Source organism: Phascolarctos cinereus, unplaced genomic scaffold (genome assembly GCF_003287225.1).
Source record: "Phascolarctos cinereus isolate Bilbo 61053 unplaced genomic scaffold, phaCin_HiC Scaffold_726;HRSCAF=1367, whole genome shotgun sequence".
Classification (NCBI taxonomy): domain Eukaryota; kingdom Metazoa; phylum Chordata; class Mammalia; order Diprotodontia; family Phascolarctidae; genus Phascolarctos; species Phascolarctos cinereus.
Window position 1 is genome coordinate 312,008,779 of NW_027556098.1, and position 25,509 is coordinate 312,034,287.

Sequence of the window (25,509 nt, forward strand, 5' to 3'; positions counted from 1 at the left end):
CAAGAACTCATTTCTTGACAAAAATTGCTGGGAAAACTGGAAAGCGGCTTGGCAGAAACTAGGTATAGATCAGTATCTCACACCACATCTACGGAAGGCGAAGAATTTCTGATCAAACAAGAGATAGAGAGCATTTGCTCCTTGATGTTCAGTCATTTCAATTTATGACCCATTTGTCATTATCTTGGCAAAAATACTTTTCTAGCTTATTTTACAGTTGAGGAAATGGAGGCAAATAGGGTTAAATGACTTGCTCAGGGTCACACAGCTAGTAAGTATCTGAGGCCAGACTTGAACTTCCTGACTCCATGCCCAGTGATCTATCTACAGCGCCACTTCGCTGCCCTAATAGAGAGAATTATGGGATATAAAATGTATAGTTTTGATTACATTAAATTAAAAAGGTGTTGTACAAACAAATACGATGCAGCCAAGATTAGAAGGAAATCAGGAAACTGGGGAGAAATTTTTACAAGTTTCCCTGACAAAGGCCTCATTTCTCAAATACATAGAGAACTGAGTAAAATTTATAAGAATACAAGTCATTCTTCATTTGAGAAATGGTCAAAAGATATGGACAGGCAGTTTCCTGAAGAAGAAATCAAAACTACTACAGACATATGAAAAAATGGTCTAAATTACTGTTGATTAAAGAAATGCTAGTTAAGATAACTCTGAGGCACCACCTCACACCTATCAAATTACTTAATATGACAGAAAAGGAAAATGACAAATATTGGAGGGGATATAGAAAAATTACAGGCATTGTTGGTGGAGTTGTGAACTGATTCAACCATTCTGGGAAGCAATTTGGAGCTATACCCAAAGGGCCGTAAGACTGTGTATATCCTTTGAACCATCAATACCACTACTAGGTCTATATCCCAAAGAGATTAAAAAAAAAAAGGAGCTATATGTACAAAAAATTTATAGCAGCTCTGCTGGTGGTGGCAAAGAATCAGAAATTGAGGAGATGTTCATCCATTAGGGAATGCCTGAAGAAGTTGTGGTATATGATTTCAATGGAATACTACTAGGCTGTAAGAAATGATGAGCAGGATGCTTTCAGAAAAACCTGGGAAGACTTACATGGTCTTATACAAAGTGAAGCAAGCAAAACCAGGAGAACATTGTATGCAGTAATAGCAACATTGTGTGATGATCAGCTGTGAATGACTCAGCTATTTTCAGTAAGACAATGATCTGAAATGGTTTTAAAAGACTTTATGATGAAAAATGCTATCCACCTCTAGAGAAAGAACTGATGTAATCCAAATGCAGATGAAAGCATTTTCTTTAACTGTATTTTTCTTGTTGGGTTTTTTCTTTTGGTCTGTGTTTTCTTTTGCAACATGGCTAATATGGAAATATGTTTTGCATGACTGCACATGTATAACCGATATTAAATTGATCACCTTCTCAAGGAAGGGGTTGGGAAGAAATAGAAGAAAAGAATTTGGAATTCAAAATTTTGAAAAATGAATGTTTAACAAATTTTATGTTTAATTGAGAAATAAAAGATTTTTTAAAATTAAAAAATAAATGTAAAAAGAGAGCTCAAAAGAGATTAAATAACAGTAATTTCTATCTTTGGTGGGGGTTGGAGAGTGAGTTGTCTTATTTTACTTTTATCTAGTTTCGTAACAACCCTTCCTTCTTCCATATGCACAAAGTTACAGTGCACATTTAAAAAATGTATGTGTTTTATTTTTTAAATTTCTCCTTGGGGTGATTAGTGTTACCCTTAAACATGAAATAATCAGGATTGGGAATCCTAAGATGTTCAATCAATAAATGGAGCCCATTTCTCTGGGCTTTGTTTTCCTCATCTAGAAAATGAGGGGATTGGCCTAGGTGATCTCTAAGATCTCTTGTAGTTCTAACATTCACTATTTCTGTGGTAAGTATTTTAGTCAGCTGGCTGTCTCGTGATAATGGCAAAAATAAGTGGCTTGACTGATTTTTTTTCTCTGTGTGTGTGGATTTGATTGGAAGTTTTAGCATCCCATAGACACAGACTTTTCCTCTGAGAAAGTCTTGTCTTTTTTGGAATTTAACTCACTCTGTGAGTTGCTCTGTCCCTTACCCCACGACAGACTTTACAAACTTGCCCCTTTAGGCCTGAATCAAGCAGCACACGTAGCCACCTCAAAGACAGTGGAATGAATGCCCTTTCTCCATTTTGGATGATCCAGTGAGCAGAGCGTATTCTAGACATCAGCAGTATTTCCCCTATGTCTGAATCTTACTTCAAAGTCTCTCTGGAGCCTGAATATTCACACTTCCACCAGGCCACAGAGAAGGACTGAACAAATTAACCTGCCCTATCCCCATGACCAATATTAGTAGTCAAATGAGAAATACAGCCCAGGAGTCCTTCCCTATAGCTGCCCTCTCAGCAGACATATTGTCCCTTCACGTGTGCAGTTCTGCAAAGCCAACATGTTCAAGGGCATAGAAAATCCAGTGTTTATTTGAACCACTGATTATTCCAACCCTTTCTGAGGCCTCCAAGGGCAGAAGAAAGCCTTGTATTTGGATAGCAGGCCTGGGTGGCCCAGGTTTTAGCGTTTTGATAGATACTGTCCCCTGGGAAATCAGAAGTTTCTGTTTTTGCCTTCTGTATTGGAAATTCAGGTGTGACTCAGCCTCATGATTTCAACTAACTGGCCACACCACTACTAATGCTGGCCCTTGTGGGTTCCTTGAATTCAGCAAGAGCCTGAACTCACTGCTCATTTCAGGAGCATGACATCTTAGCCAGGAACTCTGCAGGACCCATGTGAGAGGCTTCCCCTACCCTAACTTCTCCCTCTCCATTCACTCTTCCTTAGTTACAAGGCTTCACAATATAACTTATTTACCTAGAGCAGAGGTTTTTAAACTGGGGTTACTCAGACCCCTAACAGGTCCGTGGATTAATTTTAGGAAGTCTGTGATCTTGGATGGGGAAAACATTATGTCTTCATTTTCACTAACCTATATTTGAAATTTGGTATTTCCTTTGATTATGAATGTAAGCAACACACATGATTCTTCGTCAGGTTGCCAAAGGGATCCATGACACAAAGAAAATCCTGACCTAAGGCAAGGCTTCTTGCCAGACCAAATACATATGTACATAGGCAGATGCCTCAGAGAATGTTACACCTAGTGGGTGCAACCATGTCCAAAAGGACTAGGGCTTCTTCCAAAGCACTGGGACTAAGAAGAAGTCACCAGGCTAATGATGAGTATCCCTGTTCTGGCGAGGGCCCTTCAGTAATAAGGAAGCTCTAAAGGAATTCTTATTACTTTGGAGATGAACATAGAGGGGGACAAATCAGGACTTGCCACCACTGCCACTGATCAGATGCCCTCATTCAATCTATCACCACTTTCATTTTCATTCATTTTGCTTGCTTTCCTTCTCTGCTTCTTCCACCCTCCCCACTCCTGGCCAAGGACAAATATCTAACATCTCCCTATTCATGTGACAGCACTCTATTGGGTTCTCCTCACCCTAGACACCAATTTCCTTTCACTTTGTCATAATAATGATGATAATAATAGCTAATATTTATTTAGAACTTTAAAGTTTCCAAAATACTATGTATGTATTGACTCAATTGAGCGCCACAATTCATGCTTCATCCCTCAAGGAGCTATAATTATCCCTATTTTTTAAATGAAGAAACTGAGACTCAGAGAGCCTTTAAGGGGTTTGCCTGTGGCCGCAGAGCTAGGAAGTGCCAAAAGCTGAATTCAAACCCATATTTTGGTGGCATAGTGTCAAGAGCATTGGATCTGAAATCACGGGACCTGGGTTTGAATCCTGCCTCTGGTATTTACTCCTTGTGTGGCCTTAATCTTTCTGGCTATCAATTTCCTCATCTGAAAAACTGCATGTGTGTGCCTTATACACATAGGGGAAACTATGTCTGCAGAGAGGGCAGCTGTAGGGAAGATTCCTAGGCTGTTTCTCATTTGGCTACAAACATTGGTCATATCCATAGGAGCAGGGCAGGTTAATTTGCTCAGTCCTTCCCTATGGTCTGGTGCAGAGGTGGAACTGTGAATATTCAGGCTCCAGAGAGACTTTAAAGTAAGGTTCACACATAAGGGGGAATACTGCTGGGGGTGGGGTGGGGGTAGGGAAGATGGACTAGAAGACTTCTACAATCCCTTCCCGTTGTAAATCTGTGATCTCATTACCTGGACCTTCCTGACTGTAGGCCAAGTGCTCACTCTACTGGACCATAATGTCTGTCTCACAAGGGCCAGTGTGTGAACCTCACTAGTGTCTCCACTTGGCTCTGTCTCTGGCCAGGGGAGACTCATTGATAAAGAACAGAGTTCAAAATCCCTAGCTTGGCAGGAAGTACAATCTCTCTGGAACTACCATTCTGTTGGCACCATAGGTTTCTCCTGAATAAATGCTACCCTCCATTAAATGCCAGGATCCGGCAAGTGCTTCTGTATGTTTGCAATGCGATTGAGAACTGAAGGCAAGATTGATTTCGACGTGAGCACCAGCAAAGCAAATGAAGTTTTGAAAACCCTATAATTTCCCTGCAACCCTTGACTTCCCTAAACACACATTTTTAGACTACAGCACAGTGAGGTAGACATTAAACAAAAATGAGGTAGTCTAATGATGATTTATGTGTAGAATAACCTTCTATAAAGAATTTATCTTTGATTTCAGGGTAACTTACACTGTTACCAACTTAAGCAAACAATGTTGTTTCCTCTGTGTCCACTGCGGCAGTGACCAGATCCCAGCACAAAGTGTTCGCTAGCAATCATTTCAAATCTCTGCTGAAAATCACCCAGTGGGTGCTCTGGAAATTCAGTGTTTGCCATGAGCTAAATGGTGAAGCAAAACACAACACGTGAACACGCAGGGAGAGGCACCTGGTGAAAATGAGGCATTTCCGCATGGCTGAGAGTGAGCAGCTCAAGACTCCGGGACCGACAGAATGGGGGCCTCCAGCAAAGGGCTGCTGCCTGCTTAGTTATTGGAAGGGATTCTAATGAGCTGATGCTGAACATTCCATCTCCTCAGCTCATAAGCTCCATTCATGCTGTCTAAAATCAGAGGGAGAAAGAGAAGGAGGGAGGGAGAAAGAGAGAGAGAGACAGAGAAAGAAAGAGAGAGAAGCAGTGAAAGCAGAGGAAGGAGATATGGAGAAAAAGAGTGGAGAGGAAGAAGAGGAAGAGAAATCTGTATTCCTTTCTTTTATCTTCATTGCCTTCTTTCATTAACCTATTTTGTTTGGAGATGTGGAGCAGTGGAAGAGGAGAGAGGTAGTGATAGAAGGAGAGAAAAGAGAAAAGAGATTGAGGGAAGAAAGAAAGAAGACACAGAAAAAGAAGGGAGAAGGAGAGAAAGAGAGAAAAGAGAAATATGGGGGAATAGGAAGACTGAAAGGGAAAAGAAGACTGATAGGTAGAGATGAGGAAGAATAGAAGGGGAGAGGGAAAGCAGGAGAAGGGCCGAGATGGAAAGGACAAGGAGAGGGGAAAAAGAGGAGAAGAAGAAAGAAGAAAAAAGGGAGAGGTAGAAAGAGGAGAATAGAAGAAAGAGAAGAACCAGAAGGAAACAGAAAGAGAAAAAGAGGTTTAGACAGAAAAGGCAGAGAAGAAACAGATAGGGGGAGAGCAGAGGGGAAAAAAACTTGAGAGAAAGAAGAATCCAGGGAGAGATAAGACAAGGAAAAGGGATGGTAGAAGAAAGACTGAGGGAAGAGTGGCAGAAAAGGAGATGGGGGAAAGTAAGAGAGATGGAGGAAAGGAAAAAGGAAAGAAGGGGAAGAGAGAGTAAGGAAGAGAAAGAAGATAGAAGGGGAGAAAGCAATAGGGAGAAAGGGAGGAGGAAGACCATACGGAGAGGAAGTAGAGAAAGAGACATCGGTATTCTTCTTTATTTTGTTATGTCTTCATTGCCATTTCTCACTAACCCATTTTGTTTGGGGATGAGGAGCAGTTAGAATATTTAACTGCATTAGAGGATTCTCTGCATTCTCGGAGCGGATAATCAGGGCCCACCCCTTTCCTGTCATGTAGAATGGAGCCAAACCAAATGCTCTCCTCTTCACAATTGTTTCAGCCAGTGACATACTTCAAGGATGCAGCCCCCAGGGAAGCTACCACTGGTAGGGGGTGCTGAGCAATTCAGACACACATGGATTCACAGATTAGATTAGCACTGGAAGGGATTTTAACAATCATTTGCTCCAATCCTCTCATTTTATAAAAGAAGGAAACTGAGGCCACAGAGGTCACACAGGTGACTAATAGTAGCTCGAGGATTTAAACCCAGGTCCCCTGGCTCCAAATGCAAGATTCTTTCCATCCTATCAGGCTGTCACCAACCTCACATTTTACAGATGTGGGAACTGAGACCTTCAGTGGCAGAGCTGGGCTTCCCACCCAGGTTTCCCGATTCCTAACCTAGATCTCCTTTCAGTGCTACATGCACCATCTTAGGATGCAATATCTCATCAATAACTGTCCACTGAGGCTTTACAATTCCTTTCCTTCTCTGGCAAATTCACGTCCATTCAAGAAGCACTGATACATACCAAGCAACAGAAATGGCAATTATAGCACTTGCCCTCATGGTGCTTACATTCTACTGGAGAGAAACAGCATGTACACAAATAAGTACATAAAAATACATTAAAAAATAAATACGATGTAATGGAGGAGAGACAGGTGTGCATGGTAATGCACACCTGCAATCTCAGCTACTGGGGAGGCTGAGGTTGACTTGGGAGCTCTAAGCTGATCAGGTGTCAAAACTAAGTCTGCCATCGATACAGTGAGTCCCCTGAAGTGAGGACCATCAGGCCGCCCCAGGAGGAGCGAACCAGGTAAGGTCTGAAACAGAACAGGTGAAAGCTCCTATGCTGATCAGTGGTGGGATTGGACCCATGAGCAGACCCTGCACTTCCAGAATGGGTGAGACCCAGCCTTGAAGAAATGTTTTTGAAAAGGCCAGGGAGTGGGCATGGAGCACATTCGCACTGAGAAGGAGGCAATTCTATGCTCTGTGCCCCTAATTCTCTGTGCTCAGTACAGTACATGCTCAGTATCTGCTTTCTGCCTCCCTCTGGTTTTGTCCCTCTCCCCAGGACTCCCATTTAGGAGTGGCCAGAGCATATTTTGATACCTTTATGAAACAATACAAACAGAAGAAGAAAAAGCAGAGCCAGAAGAATGGAGCGCACACCGATTACAAGAAAAAATGAAAGAGAATGATGAAGCATGAATAAGCAAGGAATCCAGATGGGAAACTTAAAGGGAGAAATTATAAAGTTAGGAGACTTTATGCCTTGAACTTAATCCTGATATAAATAGTTACTGAGCAAGTAGAATTGGTTGTATTGATAGTAAATGTTAAGTTTCTAATTTTTTATTTTTTTCTTTTTAACCAAATATGTAATTCCATGCTTATGGGAACTCCAGGTGAGAAAACCCCTTCTACCAATTCAGTCCCAATCATCAAAAGTCCCCTCCAGGCCTCAAGCAATTTGTCATAGAATATAAGGGGTCTTAGAGGTCAGCTAATCTAACCTCCTCCTTTCAGTATTGAGGAAACTGAGAAAAACAATTTTACCAAGACCATATATCTAGTCAATGGCATAGCCAGGACTAGAACCCAGGCCTTTAGTTCCTCAGTCTAGTGTTCTTTCCATTACAACAGCCTAGCCCATCCACTTAATTTTACATCCAGTCACTTCAGCCTGGTTTGAGCTTCGGCTTATATATCAGGAGGCCCAGGTTCTTGTCCCTCTCTGTCACTAACATGCTATGGAAGCTTGTGTAGGTCACTTAATTTCATTTATTAATAAAATTATTTCCTGAGAACCTAATATAGACAGACTCTGAGGGAGGTACATAGATAAATAAAACACACTTCTTGCCCCCAAGATGCTTACAGTTTTCAGTAGATGGTGTGTAGACAAAACATTAGAGTAAAAAATAGACCTGTTGGAGTTCCTAAATGGGAAGAATCTCTCCAGGCTATAGAGAGTAGAAAAAGCTTCATGTAGGAGATGGCCCTTGTGCTGGGCTTTCAAGGATGGCAGAGAAGAGGGATAACATCATTCAAGATAATTGTATTAAGAGTAGTATCAACAAAATGCTATTGGGGTTTGGAGGAGAGAGATATCACTTCTAAGGACTTCAGTTTCCTTTTCTGTAAAATAAGGGGGTTGGAACAAGATGATCTAAAAGGGCTCTTCCAGCTCTAACACTTCAGTTTTATCTGTGACTAAATATTCATTTTAAACTAACTTTTTCCTACCACCCTGCACGTTTCCTGACACCCTCCTCCCATCATCAGCTGGTTCTGTTGTTATTCAGTTGTTTTCAGTCATGTCTGTGTCTTTTTGACCCCATTTGGGGTTTTCTCGGCAAAGATACCGGAGTGGTTTGCCATTTCCTTCTCCAACTCATTTTAGAAATGAGGAAACTGAGGCAAACAAGGTGAAGTGACTTGTCTAGGGTCATGTAGCTGGTAAGTAGGTGAGGCCAGATTTGAACTCAGGTCTTCTTAACCACAGACCTGACACTCTATCCACTACACCACCTAGCTGCCCCTCTGTTGGTTAATGCTGTGGTAATACCAATTAATCTTTAACGTGAACAAACTATAATTTGAAAAGTGTGATCCTTAGAGTCAGGACTTGAGTTCAAATGTGGATTCAGACACTTACTAGCTTGTGACCCTGGGCATGTCACTTATCCCTGAGTATCTCAAAAGGGAAAAAAAAAAGAAAAGTGAATACGTTGGGAAGGTAGGGAAATATATAATGTATCTAAGGCCAAATGGACACTGTGACACTATATTATCACTGTTTTTCAGATGATGAATGCTACTCACCACCCCATTTTATCAGCTAAATTGTAAGTTTCTTTTTTAAAAAACTTTTTATTAAAATGCTTAAGATACTGAATGACTACTTTTGCCAAAGGTTGCTTCACTTTTCCAGAAAGGGAAACAGCAAACACCTTGATAAAATATAATGAAGAGTTTCCATTCGCGGTAATGTCTGTAGGCAGCCCTAGATCCCTGATATAATCAAACATTGAACTTGCATTGGTTGTATCTTTCAGCGATCTCTGCAGAGGAATGGTTACACCGCAGGGCAGAAGCAGGATGGTTTCTCCCACTTTAACCTCTTCTTTCTCCAGGGGTAAACATAGACCACTTTCACAGAAGGTTGCCCTAGCTTGGGGTAATGACTTTCTAGCTCACTACAGAGAAAAATCAACTTGATACTGAAGTAACCATCTTTTCCAAGGCTCCAAGTATGAGCAGCTTTTTGCAAAAAAAAAAAAAAAAAAAAAAAAAAGACCAACAAGGCCACTATTTGGTTCATTCATTGATAACTAGATTTGTTCACTTTTAAGACATTTGCCCCTTCTAAACCCACATAAACTTACATTTTGTTGGTTTGATGTTTTAAGAAATAACTTCAATTGCAAAACTTTCAAAAAAGAGAAGTCTCCTTTGGACAGGAAAACTGTGGCCCTGCAAGACTGTCACCTATCTTTCACGCGCTAAACTGCTTCATTATTTGGCCATGGAGAAGTCCAGCATATCAGTACTGAGGATCCAGAATGACAAGACTGATTAAAGAATTCTACCAACTCTTCCTATTCAAGAGTATCCCCTTGTCCATTTCTCCCCTTTTCCCCATGAAGCCTAATATAGTCCCAACAAATCCCAATAAACAACATCACTGCAGCTTCCAAGGTTGGGTAGGGACACATTTTAAATCACCAGTAAAGGTGGGTTTTATCTTGAGACAGTTATCTTAGTTCTTATTGCCAAACTGAAAAATCAGTTAAGAGAAGTCCAGTTTCCTTTGGCATTAAAGAAATGGGAAGACATTAACACACACATTTACTGATGTCAACATCACAGGAGCATTTAGCTTCTGACAATGGATGACGCTGGTTCAAGTTTAGCAGCTCAATGGTCCATAAATTTTAATATCCTTAAGGCAAGTACCTGATCACAATCTCCCTGTATAGGTCCCAAAGTGCCTGGCTTAACCTAGATCCTCAAAGATCATTTGAATTTGAAGCTGGAAGGGACGTTAAAGCACAAGATGGGAGAGACATGCTAGAGAGCAATTCATCTGAAGAAGATCTGAGTGTCTCAGTGAAGTTAAAGCTCAACAGTGAATCAATAGTGATTGATACAGTAACTGGGGAAATTAATGTGGCCTTTGTTGTTGTCATTGAATTGTTGCAGTTGTGTCTCACCCTTTGTGACCCCATTTGGGGTTTTCTTGGCAAAGATACTGGAGTGGTTTGCCATTTTCTTCTTCAGCTCATTTTACAGATGAAGAAACTGAGGCAAACAGGGTAAAATGACTTGCCCAGGGTCACATAGCTAGTAAGTGTCTAGGGCCAGATTTGAACTCAGGTCTTCCTGACTCCAGATTAAGCACTCTATCCACTGTGCCACCTAGATGCCCTAATATGACTTCAGGGCTGCATTAAGAGACACATAGAAGAACTCAAAGATAAGGAGATGCTACTATACCTTGCCTCACTGAGGTCATATCTAGAGCAACGTTTTCTTTTCTGAGAGCCACAATTCTGTTTTTTCTTCCCCCTGCCCTCATTCTCACCCTTTCCTCTGCCTTATCACCCAGCAAAGGCATCAGACCTTCCAGGTAAGGTCTCGCCATGGCCACCATCTTGGTTTTTCCTTTCCATTCCCCGGCTGTGTTCCAAACTCAGTCAAGGTAATAATCACCTAGCCTCTAGGAGCCCCATAAACACAGATAAGGGGTATTATTCCGGTTTATCTCCGGAGGAAAAATCAAGCACATCTGACCAACAAATGAACACTATACAAAAGCCCCCACTGGGGCAAGGATGGCCATTCAACCAGCAAAGAGTTTTCCCACCAGGAGGCTCGCATCGATACAATCAGTTCTGGTGGAAATTAAAAGCTGTTAGGAACACGACTGGATTCATCTTTATAACCAATAATACACATTGTAATGGTGATCATACAGATGGGAAATTAAGCCACATCTCAGCTTCACTGGAGACCTTAATTCTATTTCATTCTTTCTCTCTCTTTTCCCCATCTCCCCTGCCTAAAGCCAGTCAGTCCACCAGGAGACTGAGCCCCTCCCCCCCTTACCTCCTTCCCCTCAGGAGTAAAGGGTAACAGCTGTCAGCCTGAAGGTGAGAGGCTCTGCGCTTTTAAAATCACACCTTAAAATAATACCTGTCTTTGACCGGATCGGAGAAGAGAAACAAGACACCCGAAGCTGGAGGGGTATACTGCTCAGAGAAATGACTCCTGGCTTGGGGCTCTCCTCTCTGCTGGGGAAGGAATAGCCAGGGAGCCAGGTGGCTGCTGCTGCTTCAGTATCAAGCTCCCCAGCTCCCCTCCTGCCCCTAGTCAGCACTCCCTGACCTGTAAGCAAATACCCAACCTCCGGAGCTAACTTGGGGCCAAATCCTCGAATTCCTCCCAAATCCCCCAGGGGCGTGGGGTTGACACGCTAGACACTGGTCCACGGTCACTCCTGCCTGTGCCACCAACTCTGGGGCCTGTTTTCCCAAAGAGAAAGGTCCCTTCCTAAGCCCCCAGGGCACAGGGAGCAGGAAGCGGTGTCTCGGGGAAGACGCCGCTTCCCTCCCTTTGCTATCTGCCATCATGCTTTGCTGGAATGTTTGAATCCAATCTAAAGAATGAGGACAGCTGTTCCTCTCAGAAAGCCAGGGAATGATAGGAAACAGAAAGAAGGTAGACTCTGCCAGCCCCCTCTGTGGCATCAGCCATTGCTGGTCGAGGGCAACCCTCATCACGAGGATCTGGTTTCCCCAACAGTGCAAGAGGACGGCTGCATTTCATTTCTACCCTCACACCCTGCACATGCGCATTGTGCGGTCTGTATAAAATCCTATTAGAAAATAAATCCATAAACAGTGCGCTTCCTAAATATTAAATAGTACGGCACTTGTGCTGAATGCTGGCCTCTCATCCTCTTGGGAGGGGAAGGAATCTCTACTCCTTTTGTAGCTTACGGGACCATTTCAATCATGGCCCTCCAGGACTTGTTAGCTTTCATGATCTTAGGGTGAGGAGCCATCAAACTGAAAAGACAGAGAAGGGTCAGACTCCTGGAGGCACTTTGGGCTGAGGGTAAGGGGACATGGCCCAGGAGAGGTAGAGGAGCCCCATCCTTAAAAACTCCAAGTATTCTTTTTGACACAGAGATTTAAAACAGCTGTGCAGACTGGGATTAAGTATATAGGCCCAAGGCTGGAAAGAAATTTAAGCAGATTTTGAAGAAACCACAGGCTACACAGATCAGTGATAATTATGGCCTGTAGGATCTAACAACGGTCCTTCAAGTCATTGGCAATCTCTGCCAGAGGAGCCAGAGCTACATCTTTGGGAAGACAAGTCTAAAAGACAGGTCCATGCCCTCAGACTCATTCCCATGCATTCTTTCCTGCACACCAATGTGCGCTAATGTATTATCCTGACTGACTCAAAAATCCAATAAGCATTTATTAAACATTTAATAATAGTAGTAGTAGTGATAATAACCATATACACCAAACAGTGCTAGGTGCCCTCAAAGAGATTAGACTCTAGAAGGGAAGAGAAGGCAAGTACACACATACCTGTGATAAAAATTGAAATAGGTGAAATCTACAGAGGCAGCTAGGTGGCACTGTGTATGGAGACAGGAAGACCTGAGTTCATATGTGGCCTCAGATACTTATTAATTGTGCAACCTTGGGAAAGTCACCTAACCTCTGTTGGCCTCAATTTCCTCAACTTTGAAATGGGAATAATAAAAGCACCTACCTTTAAAGTGCTTAGCACAGTGCCTGGCACGTAGGAGGCCCTGAATAACTCAATCCTTCCTTCCTTGCTGGCGTGAGCTTGCAGAAAGCATGAGATTCCTTTCTGCTGGAGGATGAGAGGAGGCTTAATGGAGGAGGTGCCACCTGGGATGGGCCTTAATTAAAGATTAGGAAGTATTTCAACAGGCAAAGATGGGTGTGTGCAGGAGGGAGAGCAACCAGGTGTAGGGGATGGCATGGAGCATGAACAAAAGGATGGAGGTAGGGAAAAACAAAATTTCGGTGAAGTGGAATTTAGGTAAACAGAGACTAATTGGAAAAGCAGGATGGAATCCGACTGTGGAGGCCCTTGAATCACAAGCTGAGGCATTTCTATCCTGTAAACCATGGGAAGCACAGAAGCTGGTTTGGTGTTTTTTTGCTTTTTTTATTTGTATTTGTTGTTGTTGTTTTTAATAGGGGGTTTGGGGAAAACAAGGGAACATGATTTGAACAGATCTGTGCTGGAGGAAAATTAATCTGGCAGGAATGTGTAGGGTGGAATGGAGGTACGGAAAACACTAAACAGTTAAGAGGCTATTACTGGAGTCCAGGCTAGAGGTAATGAGGGCCTGAACCAGGGTGATGACTGTGGGAATGAAAAGGAGAGGACAGATACAAGAAGTGTTTCAGAGGTAGAATCAGCACAACTGGATGGGGGAGCCAGGGAGGGAACATCTGCTTTGGCTTCCCATTGCCTAGCAGAGTTCAAATTCCTTATCCTGGCATTCAAGGCCCTTCCTCACCTAGATCTCTTCTACATATCCAGTCTTTGCTCTCAATCCCTCCTAACACATGGTCTTTACTTGGGTCAAGTTTCTCTCCTTCTTGCCCATACGTTATGCCCTTCTAGCCTCTGTGCTTTTGCTTGAGCTATTCATTCTCCACCAGAAGCCACACAGTTCCCCTTGACCCTTCCCTTTCTTTTTCCTTTCATGACCAATCCTGATTTGGTAACAACTTCTGCAACAATTGTTTGCATCTATCCCACCCCCTCCACCTTGTACCTTCTCTCTATTCCCTATTCCTACTGATGATAATCCAGAAAATACCTTCATTATCTTTGGCCAGGAGTAGTGGAATAACCTACCAATAGGTCTTCCCACTTCAGCTATCATCCTTTTAATCCACCCTTCAAACAGCTGTCAAATTAATTTTACTCAAACACATATCTAGTCATAGGGCAGTTAGGTGGCATGGTGGATACAGTGTTGGACCTGGAGTCAGGAAGACTCCCTTTCCTGAGTTCAAATTTGGCCACAGACACTTACCAGCGGGTGTGACCCTGGGCAACTCACTTCATCCTGTTTGCCTCAATTTCCTCATCTGCAAAATGATCTGGAAGAGGAAATGGCAAAACATTCCAATAGCTGTATGATCCTAGGCAAGTCACTGAACCCTGTGTGCCTCAGTTTTCTCATCTGTAAAATAAGCTGGAGAAGGAAATGGCAAACCATTCCAGTATCTCTGCCAAGAAAACCCCAAATGGGGTCATGAAGAGTCAGACACGACTGAAATGACTGAACAGTAACATTAGCTAGTCATGTCATCCGTTTGCTTTACTGGTTCCTTCTTGCCTACTGAACAAAGTTCAAAATCTTTTTCCTGGCATTCAGTGCCTTTAGAAATCTTTTGGCAGATAAGCCCATCTCACAGCCTTCAAAACTCAAATACATGCAACCCTCGATGCATCCAAAAACTGATCTGGTGACTCTACCAACATCTAGGAGCCATTCAAGGGACAGGGACTGGATTTCATTAGTATAAGAAACTCCTAGATGAGAAAACTTCCTCTTCTATGCATATCAGAGCCTTCTCTGCAATTTATAGTCTTAAGAGAGTGGCCTAGAGCACTGAGAGGATAAGTGATTTGTCCAGGGTCACATAGTCAGTTAGTGTCCAGGAAGGACTTGAACCCAGGTCCTCTTGGCTTTGAGGCCAGCTCTCTAGCCACTTTACCAAGCTGCTGCTCTATGGGCCATTCAAATATCTGCTCGATTAATTTATTGCCAGAGGGCTGGTGAACATTTGCTAGAACTATTTTACACACCTTCCTATGAAGGAGTTCAAAGCGTGGACAGGTTAATTGGGAAAAGGCATGAAGAAATCCGATATCATGGAAGAACATTGGTTGAGGGTCAGAAGACCTGGGTTCAAAATGTATCTCTTCTGTTTACTATCTGTGTGATTTTGAAAAAGTCACTTCATCCCTCTGTACCTCATTCTACCAGTCTATAAAATGGAACTGCTTATTTGGAACTATGCCCAAAGGGCTATAAAATCATGCATACCCTTTGACCTAGCAATAACACTACTAGGTCTGTAACCCAAAAGAGATTAAAAAAAAAAACGGAAAAGGACCTATATGTACAAAAATATTTTCTGGTGGCAAAGAATTGGAAATTGATAGGATATTTATCAATTGGGGAATGGCTGAACAAATTGCAGCACATGATTGTGATGGAATACTATTGTAATATAAGAAATGATGAGCAGGGCGCTCTCAGAAAAACCTGGAAAGACTTACATAGGCTGATGCAAAGTGAAATGTACTGTGTACAAAGTCACAGCCATACTGTAAGATGATCAGCTGTGAATGACTTAGCTATTATCAGCAATACAATGATCCAAGACAACTCTGAAGGACTTAGGGTGAAAAATGCTATCCATCCCCAGAGAAAGAACTGACGGTGTCTGAATTCATATTGAAATATAACTTTTATAAACTTTCTTTATTTTTCTTGAGGGTTTTTTTGTCTATGTTTTCTTTCACAACATGATTATTATGGATATGTTTTGCATGACTACACATGTATAACCTATATGGAATTGCTTGCCCTCTCAATGAGAAGGGTGGAGAGAAAGGAAGGTAGAGAATTTGGAACTCAAAGTTTTTAAAAGTGAATGTTAAAAATTGTTTTTACATGTAACTGGGGAAAAATCAAATACAAAAATAAACGAATGATAAAATAGAACACCAATAGAGCCACACCTTCCTTCCTGCAATATCCCAGGAAATCAGGCCTGGGATTTGAAACAGTTCCCTAGAACCCCAAGTAGGGTCATTTCGACCTTAGTCTCCAGAGTAAAGTAAGAAAACATCCAGCTAGGCCCCTAGAAACATGCCAAGGAAGAGGAACAAACCTGGTACAGAGAAAGAAAATGGAGCCCATGGCAGAAGTGTTCAGGGTTTTTTTTTCCTGTGTTAATCTGAAAGCATCGTAAGATTGCCAATGCAGAAATCCAGGTCACCCACCACATGGATATTGGTACCTGTCTCCCCTTGTTGGCTTCCTAAAAACCCTAGTACATACACATCTTCTGCTTCAGGTCAAACTACTTCATCCATGTGCTGACCTGGATCCATGCCACTGTATCATGGGAAGGCTGACATATACATGTTATCCATGAACATGAGTATCTTGACAATAAAAGCACTGAAGTTATAAGGAGGTCTCTGGCCAATCATGAAAGACAGAAAGCATTATCTATGTATGCTCACACCTTTAGGACACAATCTAATACTCAACATCCAATGCATGGCCCTAGGCCTCTGATCACCGCCGCCTCATGCCACAAACTTCCCCACTGTAAGTATTTTCTCCCACACTCAGAAAACGATCACATACCCAAGACTCTACCCCAAAGGTCATAATCATAAATGATTCCAATAGTAGAGAAGGACAGCACCCTGGCTCCATAGGGTAGCAAGGTCTACCCTCCATCTTGCTGGCTTTGTCCCTAGACTCCAATGGAGGGACCAGTCATTCATCTTTGCTTGCTTGGCAAGAATTCTTGCCAAGCCATTTACCATGTATAGAGAGCTCACCAAACAAGGGCAAAGACCACTTCAGGATAAACTTCACCAAAATATTATCAAACCATCATCAAATCACTCACAAAGACTGAACAAACAAGACCTCTTTCCAGGCACCAATGAGCTCCATCACCCATGAATAACCAATCACTTACCTTCCATCATCACCACCCCCGACCCCATTCCTCCATGGCCCTCTGTTCCACTCTTACCTGGGATGATGGAGACTGTGTCTTTCTCCCAGGACACAACGCTAACATATTCCTGCACTGAAGAGGGAATGAGGCACTTGAAGACAGCCACGTTTCCACGCATTGACCTTTGATCCTCCACCCGGACGGTGTAGGGTTCCCTGAAAACTGCAGCAGTGCAGATTGGGGAGAAAGTATGGAGTTAAAGAGTAGACTGCAACATGGCAAGAACCCAAAGAATGCATAAACCACAGGCTCTACAAATACAGTCTTAAATGCCATCTAGTCCAATAGGCTTGCTTGGAAAAAAAAAATGAGGCCCAGAGAGACTGATTTATCCAAAGTCAACTGCCTCCACTCATCCCTACTCCTTGCATGCATTCCATCCTCCAACCTTCTTCCTGATATGCCCTTACTGCAACACAGGTTTGCCACTCCATCCACCCTCAGTTCCCTTAATCAACCTCTCTATTGCCCCCATCCCCCACCCCACTGGCCTGTTTTCTACTGGGAACACTGTCTTTCTGATGTAACCCCTGTAAGAACCAATTACTCAACCAAAACATATTCATTAAGTGCCAATTATGTGCCAGACCTCGCTAGGTTTTGGAATACAAGTAAAGGAATGAAATAATCCTTACTCACAAGGAACTTTCATTCTAATGAGAAAGACAACAAGTACAAATAAAAATATAAAGTGAATAAGCACAAATATGCACAAAGTAGGTAAGTCCCAGGTAGTTTAGGGAGGTCACTAGTTGGAGGAATCAGGAAATAAGAGCTAGCATTTATATAGCGCCTACTCTGCACCAGACATTGCTCTGAGTGCTTTACAAATATCTCATATGGTCCTCACAATAACCCTTGGAGGGAAACGCCATTATTTTTTCCAGTTTACAGATGAAGAAACTGAGCTGACAGAGGTAAAATGACTTGCCCAGCGTTACACAGCTGAGGTCACATTTGAACTCAGGTCTTTCTGACTCCAGACCCAGTGCTCTATCCACTATGGCACCTAACTGTCCATTAAGGCAAAAGATGGTGCCTAAACTACATCTTCAAGCAAGAGAGGACTCCGTGAGGTAAAGATTAGGAAGAAATGCTTTCCACATGGTAGTGATGAGCAGGGAGATGGGAGACTAAGCATTCTATGTGAGGACCAGAAAGAAGTCCATGGCTAGACTACAGAATGTGGAACTGGGAGTGTTGTCCATTGGGTCTGGAAAGTTAAGTTGGGGCCAGGATACACAGGCATTTTGAAGCTAAACAGAGGAGTTTGTATTGAATCCTAGAAGCAATAGGAAGCCACCCGAGTTGGCCAAGTAGAGGAGTCACATGGTCAACAGTGCATTTAAGGAAAATTACTTTGGCAGCAAAGTATGGGGTGGATTAGAATGGGGAGAGACTTGAGTCAGAAAGACAAATTAAGAGGCTATTGCCTTAATTAATTAGTTAAGAGGTTTGAAGTGAGGACCTTAACTAAGTTTGTAGTCCTGTGAGGAGGGAGAAGAGGTAAGATGTGAGAGATACTGTGAGGAGAAAGGGCAATATTTGGCACCTAACTAGATATGTGGGTTGAGAGAGAGTAAGGAGTCAAGGATAATGCTGAGATTATGGATTGGTGGGGGTGGTGCTTTAATAGAAATTGAGATGGTTGGAAGAGGGGAAGGTTTAGGACAGGGGTGGACAACCTTTGGCCTGGAGGCCACATGTGGCCTTCTAGGTCCTCAAGTAAGACCCTTTGACTAAAGCCAAACTTCACAGAACAAATCCCCTTACTAAAAGGATTTATTCTGTAAAACTTGGACTCAGTCAAAAAGGCTGCACCCAAGGACCTAGAAGGCCACCTGTGGCCTTGAGGCTGCAGGTTCCCCACCCCTGGTTTAGGGGGAAAGATAACAAGTTCAGTTTTAGGCATGCTGGGATTAAGATGGTTCCAGGACATCCATTTGGAAGTATCTAACAAGCAAATGGCAATGCAAGACTGAGGAGAGACCCAGGAGGGAGGCTGGCCTCATTATGTAAATTTTGGAGTCACATACTTAAAGATGATGAGCAGCTAGGTGGCCCAGTGGATAGCAAGCTGGGCCTGGAGTCAGGAAGATTCCTCTTCCTGAGTTCAAATCTGGCCTCAGACATTTACTACCTGTATGACCTGGGAAAGTCACTTCCCCCTGTTTGCCCCAGTTTTCTCCTCTGTAAAAATGAGCTGGAGAAGGAAATGACAAACCGTTCCAGGATCTTTGCCATGAAAACCCACAATGTGGTCACAAAGAGTCAGACATGACTGAAAATCACGAAACAACTGAACTTAGAGATGACAGTTTGAAAACCCATTCAATTTGATGAGGTGAAGGGGGAGAGGGAAGGTGGGGAGAGGGAAGAGGAGAGAGAGAGAGAGAGACAGAGAGAGAGAGAGAGACAGACAGACAGACAGACAGAGAGAGACAGAGACAAAAAGACACACACACACACACAGAGAGACAGAGAGAGAGAGACAGAGACAAAAAGACACAGAGAGAGAGAGAGAGAGAATAGAAATGTCCCAGGACAGAATCTCTTGGGAAACGCTCACAGTTAGGAGGCATGATGTGGATAATGAACCAGTAAAGGAAACTAAGGAGTGATCAAGCTGGTGGAAGGCAAACTAGGAAAGAATAATGTCACGAAAATCAAGAGAGATGAGAGCATTTGAAAGGAGAAGGGGGCCAGCAGTGCTAAATGCAGCAGAGAGGTCAAGGATGAACACTGAGAAACCGCCATCAACTCTAGCAAATAGGAGATCATTGGTAACTTTGGAAGGGGCAATTTCAGTTGAATTCACACTGAAAAATGGTTGAGCAGTGGTGAGAGAAGAGGAAGTGGAGGCATCCAGTATAGACAGCTTTTTCAAGTGTGGCTGAGAAAAGGAGGAAGAGATAGAGAATGATAGTTTGAGAGGATGATAGGATCTAATGAGGTTTTTTTTTTAAGGATGGGGGAGACGGTCAAGTTCTTGAAGGCAGTAGGAAAGGAACTTGATAGGGTAGTCAGAGGTTCAAGAGTGAGGGAGGATGATGGAGGATGCCAGCTGCTAGAAGGATGAAAGGGGATGGGATCACACACACCTGTAAGGAAGTTGGCCTTAGCAAGGAGAAGGGCCATCTCTTTGTCAGAGACTGGGAGGGCAGCAAGAGAGGGAGGGAATGATGCCAAGGGGATTTGAGATGAAGAGAATGGGAGGTAAGAAGCTCATGTTGAATAGCATTTTTCCCCAGTATTTTTTAAAGAAAAGTCCTCAGTTGAGAGAGAAGGAGGAAGAAGAGGCATGGGAACCTTGAGGAGAAAAGAGAAAGTCTGGAAGTTTCTGTGGAAAATAAAATAAGGAATCAATTAGGGATTCAATCAATGAAAGGACCCTCCCACCTCAACATACTAAAGATCAGCAACACCTGTAAACCTGGTGATTTTCTCCAAGATGAATTGTGGGAAGAGCAAAAAGGCGGTGAGATCTCCTGAAACTGGGGATGAGCTTGGAGTCATGGGACTCTGGTGACCGTGGACAAGTTCTTGGACAAGTTATTTCACTGGAGGATGCACAAGATAACCTCTGAGAACCCTTCTAATGCTGACAATCTGGGGCCGCCTCTGTGCCTCAGTTTCTTCATTTGTAAAATGTAAAACTACTTGAGAGGCAGCATGGTGTAGGGGATTACAGAGATGATCTCAAAGCCAGGAAGACATGGGTTCAAGTCCCATCTCTGACACTTCTAGGCTATGTGACTCTGGCCAAGTCACCTACTCTCTCAGCATTCTGGACAACTTTCTAAGACTATAAATTGAAAAGAAGGTGCCAATTTGCATCGGTAGATGGAGTTTCCTTATTCAGGAGATCCTTATATCAAGAAAATGATAGGTTCAGTCCCTATCTCTATCTTTAAAAATGTATTCATGTAAAATGTAATAATACTTGTACTCTCTACTTCCTAGGGCTGTTTGTAAGTAAAGCCCTTTGTAAAACTTAGAGCTCCGCAGAAATTCAAGGTATTGTGATTTTGCATTTGAGGAAGAAAATAGCTTTCTCTCCATCTGCCTTGTGTCCTAGACTACCTGTTCCTCAAGGGTAGGAGTGCATTCTTTAATTTAATTGCATTCAGCACCAAACACAACAGGCATCTCTAAGTGCTAATAACAAGAAAGCTAGAGGACACTTAATTCTCTATACTTTTCCAGGTTTCCATTATATTGAGGAGATGTCTTCCAAAATCCTCCCTTAGAAAAGTCCCTTGCTCCTAAGCTCTGCCTCAGTCCTTCACCCTCTGGGGCCAATCCTTCAGAGCCATATCCTATCATCCAACCACCAAGAAAATCTCCTTCTGCTTCCCTCACCACCCTACACTCTTCTCACTAAGGCCACTCCTCTATCGCCCACTCCCCACTTCAACTCCTCAAGCCATTACAGTTCTGGGGGATGACCCTAATCTGGTAGAGCTGATCCATTTTGTGATGTGATGAAAAAAAGGGTTGGACCCGAAGTCAGGAAGGCTTGAGTTCAAATCCTGACTCTGAAATGCAGAAGGAAAGTCCTTCATCTCCCCAAACCTCAGTTTCCTCATCTCTAAAATGGTGCTATTGATATTTGTGCTACCTAACCCCATTGCATTTTGCAAACTTTATGTGCAAATATCAATTATTATGATACCATAGAACTGTCACACGCCTGAGCCCTCCCTCTGGCCCTTTCCCTAGATGGCAGAGCTCCTCCTGGTGGCCTAGGCAGGTGGCATTCCTGTCCCCAGCCCTCAATTTTATACAAATAGTCCATCCTTCCCAGACCCATTCCTTGGAACAACACTCTAATTTTTACTCTCTTAGGTTGAGCTAAAGGTTTTTAAGTCGTCTGTCTCCCTCCTTTGCCCATTGGGAGGCACCTGGGCCGATTCCCCTCCCCCATCCTCTTCCATGGTTGCCAAGGCAACATTTAGGGTCCCCTCACTGTGCACCTGCAGCCCTTCTGTCCTCATCAAGAGTCACATAATTGGCTTTGAATATTTTTCAGCCTTGCTCCCTCCTCCTCCTTTCACAAACCTTCCCTTCTTTGCTATGAAGGAGGACAGAGGGAGAGGGATGAAGGAGCCTCCATTCTAGGGTACCACAGTATGTTTTGACGCATAGATCTGTGACTGTTCTCTGAGACATTGTCATTGTCATTCTCTTTCCCAGTACTAGACAGAATGGAGGGCTCTCCTACCAGAGAGATGAGGAGAGAGGAGAGATTCACAGAGGGATATACATCATCACACAAACTATGAAGGGCCAGACCTAGTACCCAACCCTAAGGTCTGGCTTCCCAGGCCAGGGATCAATTTCAAACAAAGAGCACAAAATATCTATTGCAAAGAGTATTCCTAGACTCCCTTCCCACCATCCAGAATAAGTGCCACAAACAGCTGGCCTGGCCTCAAACCAATGGGGTGGGTAAATGGACTCCCAAGCCCTCTTTGCCTAGGGACCAAAAATATATCACTTTAACCAGAAAAAATCTACTATCTCTCTCACATGGACCTTGTTCTACTGGACAGGGGCTATATGTAGAGAAGGACTTAGGAAAAGAGATGCCTATCTTTGTGGGTTGTGGCAAATTACCTAGGGAGGCTTTATTATTATTAATGCTACAAGCCTTCTTCCTCTACAAGAAGCATTTCAAGTCTATCATTAGTAACAGGGGTTTGCAGGTCTTTGGCTGTATTCCCTTGACCCAAATTCTCATCCTATTGTAGATACAGCCTTGATCCAATTCTCTCTTGCTACTAACCACTGCAGTAGGATTCTGCCTTCTGACAGAGAGCATGGGGCATGCCATTCCCTAGTTACCCAAAAAACATCATTGCTATCTGGCCAAACTCCAACAGGTGTTCCCTTGGCCACCCTGTGCCCCTCAAAAAAAGTGGTGTAGCAGACTCTAGTGTGTGGGAACAGACTCTTGAACATCAACTAAGTGACAAAATCTTCACAGTAGGATTCGCTAGTCCAGTCCAGAGAAATAAGAATCTCTTCTGTCTTAAAGAAACCTCCAGATACAAAGATTCCCCATTCCACTTCAGGCATCTGCCCCAATGTCTAAACAAACTGCCCAATCTGGAAGTTCTGTCTTGTGTCTTATCACTCTTCCCAGAGAATATTTAAAAGTCACCCCTAATCAAATGTCAAGAACCCCTACATTTGTGATTTTTCTTGGAATATTTCTAAATACTTAACACACATGACTTCACAAGTCTACTACTGCCAAAAGAAAATGCTACAAAATCACAGCGAATTAAGATGGCTCCAGAAACTGGACATGAGAGGCTACTTCCTCCCACTCCTTTGCAGAGGTAGTAGTCTACGCAAGTGGAATGTTGCATGTTTTTTTTTCTGATTCCCCCCCCTATATATTGATTGGTTTTGCTTATGATTTTGTCTTCTCTGCTTTTTCTTTTAACAAATATTCTTTGTAATATGGGATGGCTCTTTGGGAGAGGCAGAGAAAGGATATAGAGGAAAATTTGGGTAATGTAAAAAGATCAATAAAAATTAACTTTATTTTTAAATAAAAATTATTTTAAAAAAGAAATCTAGTATTGTTCTTCATCCTAATTTTCAGAATTTAGTCTAGTCTAGCAGAGAGGAAGCAGGAATGTGCTCATTGATGGTACGATGGAAAGAGTACTAGATTTAGATTCTAGGCTTGGGTGCAAATTCTGATTCTGGTACCTGCTAGATGTGTGATCTTAGACCACTCATTTGACTGCCTTGGGCTCCAACTTTTTCATTTACACAAAGAAGTGGTTGGATTAGATGAACACCCAAGTTCCTTGCACCTCTAGATTCCATCGTGATGTCCTTACATTCACCTGTCTCCTTTCCCCACCTTCCCCACCCCTAACTTTGTTCTTCCCTTACCTGCTTTAACCCGGATGTTGGGACTCCGGATTTTCCCCGCAGCATTTTCTGCGGTACAGAAGTAATCATTGTCGTGGATAAAGCTATTGAAGGCAGAGGGCGAAAAGGGGTAGAGCTGCAGCGTCCCATTGGCATGGACATGTCGGATGTGTGGCACATCATAGATGTCATCGCCTGTGGCAAGATACCATCGGAGGACGGCGCTGGGGGAGCCCGTGGCCGGGCAGGGCACCACGACCCCCACAGAACTGGAGAAGGTCACCTGCTGCAAGGAGTCATTCACAAAGTAGAGGCTGGTGCCAACATCTTCAGGGCGGGCTGTAGTGAGGGCAGAAAAGAGATGCTCTTAATGTTCTAACCTTTCTCATCCCTCAAGGGCCCACGAAAGCCATGAGAAAATCCTTCAAAAGGAAAAATGGTCTGATTGTCCTCTGCACTAGTTATATCACACCTGCAGTAGAACTGGTTTCTTTGGTGCTATGTCTTAAGATGGTACAGGGTCAGGAGAATTAGAATCATAGAATCTAATCTCTGGAAGGGATAATAGGAGCATAGATTTAAATATGTAAGGGAACTTGTGGGTCATCTTGAGGTCACTCATTCATTTTATAGATCAGGAGACTGAGGCCCAGATTCACCCATCATCTGGAGAGTCTTAAGTAGTTAGTAAACTAGGTAGACCTAGGCCTATCACTCCAAATCCAATTCCTACTCCAGTAGGTGCATCTAGGCATTCTAGGCCTTCTAGTGCCTGAATTCTTTCTAAAGTATCCCCCCAAAATAGTTCTTCTGACTGTACTTGAATACCTCCAGCAATGGAATGCCCATTCACTTCAGTTCATTCTGCTTTTGGACAGCTCTCATAGTTAGGATTGGTTATACCTCTACCAGCTTCTACCCAACACTAGTTTGGCCCTGTAGCACCAAACCAAACAAATCTAGTCCTCCTTCCACACACCAACCCTTCAAATATTTGAAGAGCATCATACTGTTCCTCCTTGAGTTTTCTTTTCCCTGGGCAACATAATTGCTTCCTTCAAAGCCCATCTGAGGAGTTGCCTCCTTCATTTCCTGCCACCTACCTTCACAGGGCACATTCTTTAGTTTGTTCACCATACTAACTACCTAGTCACCCACTCCTGGACACACTCTAGCCTGTCATCATCTTCCCACATATATAGTACTATAGTACCCAGAACTAGGTGCTGTACTCTAGTTGAGTCCTGGACATGGACACAGCAGAATGTGCACAATAAAACTCATTCTTTAAATACTATTCTTCTCTAAGAACAGTCTATTAGTATTAGCTTTTATTGGCTGCCATGTAATACTGTTGACTGTGCCACAGAGATTCTTGTCTAGCCATGAATTCCCACACTGTATTTGTAAAGTTGATTTTTTTTTGGTACACAAATGTAGAACTTCTCATTTCTTCTTATTAAGTTTTATTAATGGGACTTAGCCCATTGTTTTTAGCCTGTCAAGATCTTTTTGGGTCTATCTATGCCAGGGATGGAAAACCTGCAGCCTCGAGGTCACATGTGGCCCTCTAAATCCTCATGTATGGCCCTTAGACTGAATCCAAACTTCACAGTTCAGATACATATTTGATATATTAACTATCCCTCCAAATTTCACCTCATCTACAAATTTGATAAATACATCATCTATGCATTTGTCTGAGACATCAATAAAAGT

The 25,509-nt window shown here is 42.8% G+C and overlaps 2 protein-coding genes across 2 annotated transcripts in view; both read right to left on the reverse strand.

The window, feature by feature from the left end:
- Positions 1 to 25,509, reverse strand: part of DSCAML1 (DS cell adhesion molecule like 1) — a 519,489-nt gene that overhangs the window by 468,814 nt on the left and 25,166 nt on the right. Inside the window, 2 exon segments of the mRNA XM_020989670.2 lie at positions 16,912 to 17,058; positions 23,812 to 24,129. Coding sequence (XP_020845329.2) covers positions 16,912 to 17,058; positions 23,812 to 24,129 — 465 coding nt within the window.
- FXYD2 (FXYD domain containing ion transport regulator 2) overlaps positions 1 to 25,509 on the reverse strand; it is a 184,370-nt gene that overhangs the window by 80,773 nt on the left and 78,088 nt on the right. The gene's annotated exons all lie outside the window — the stretch shown is intronic.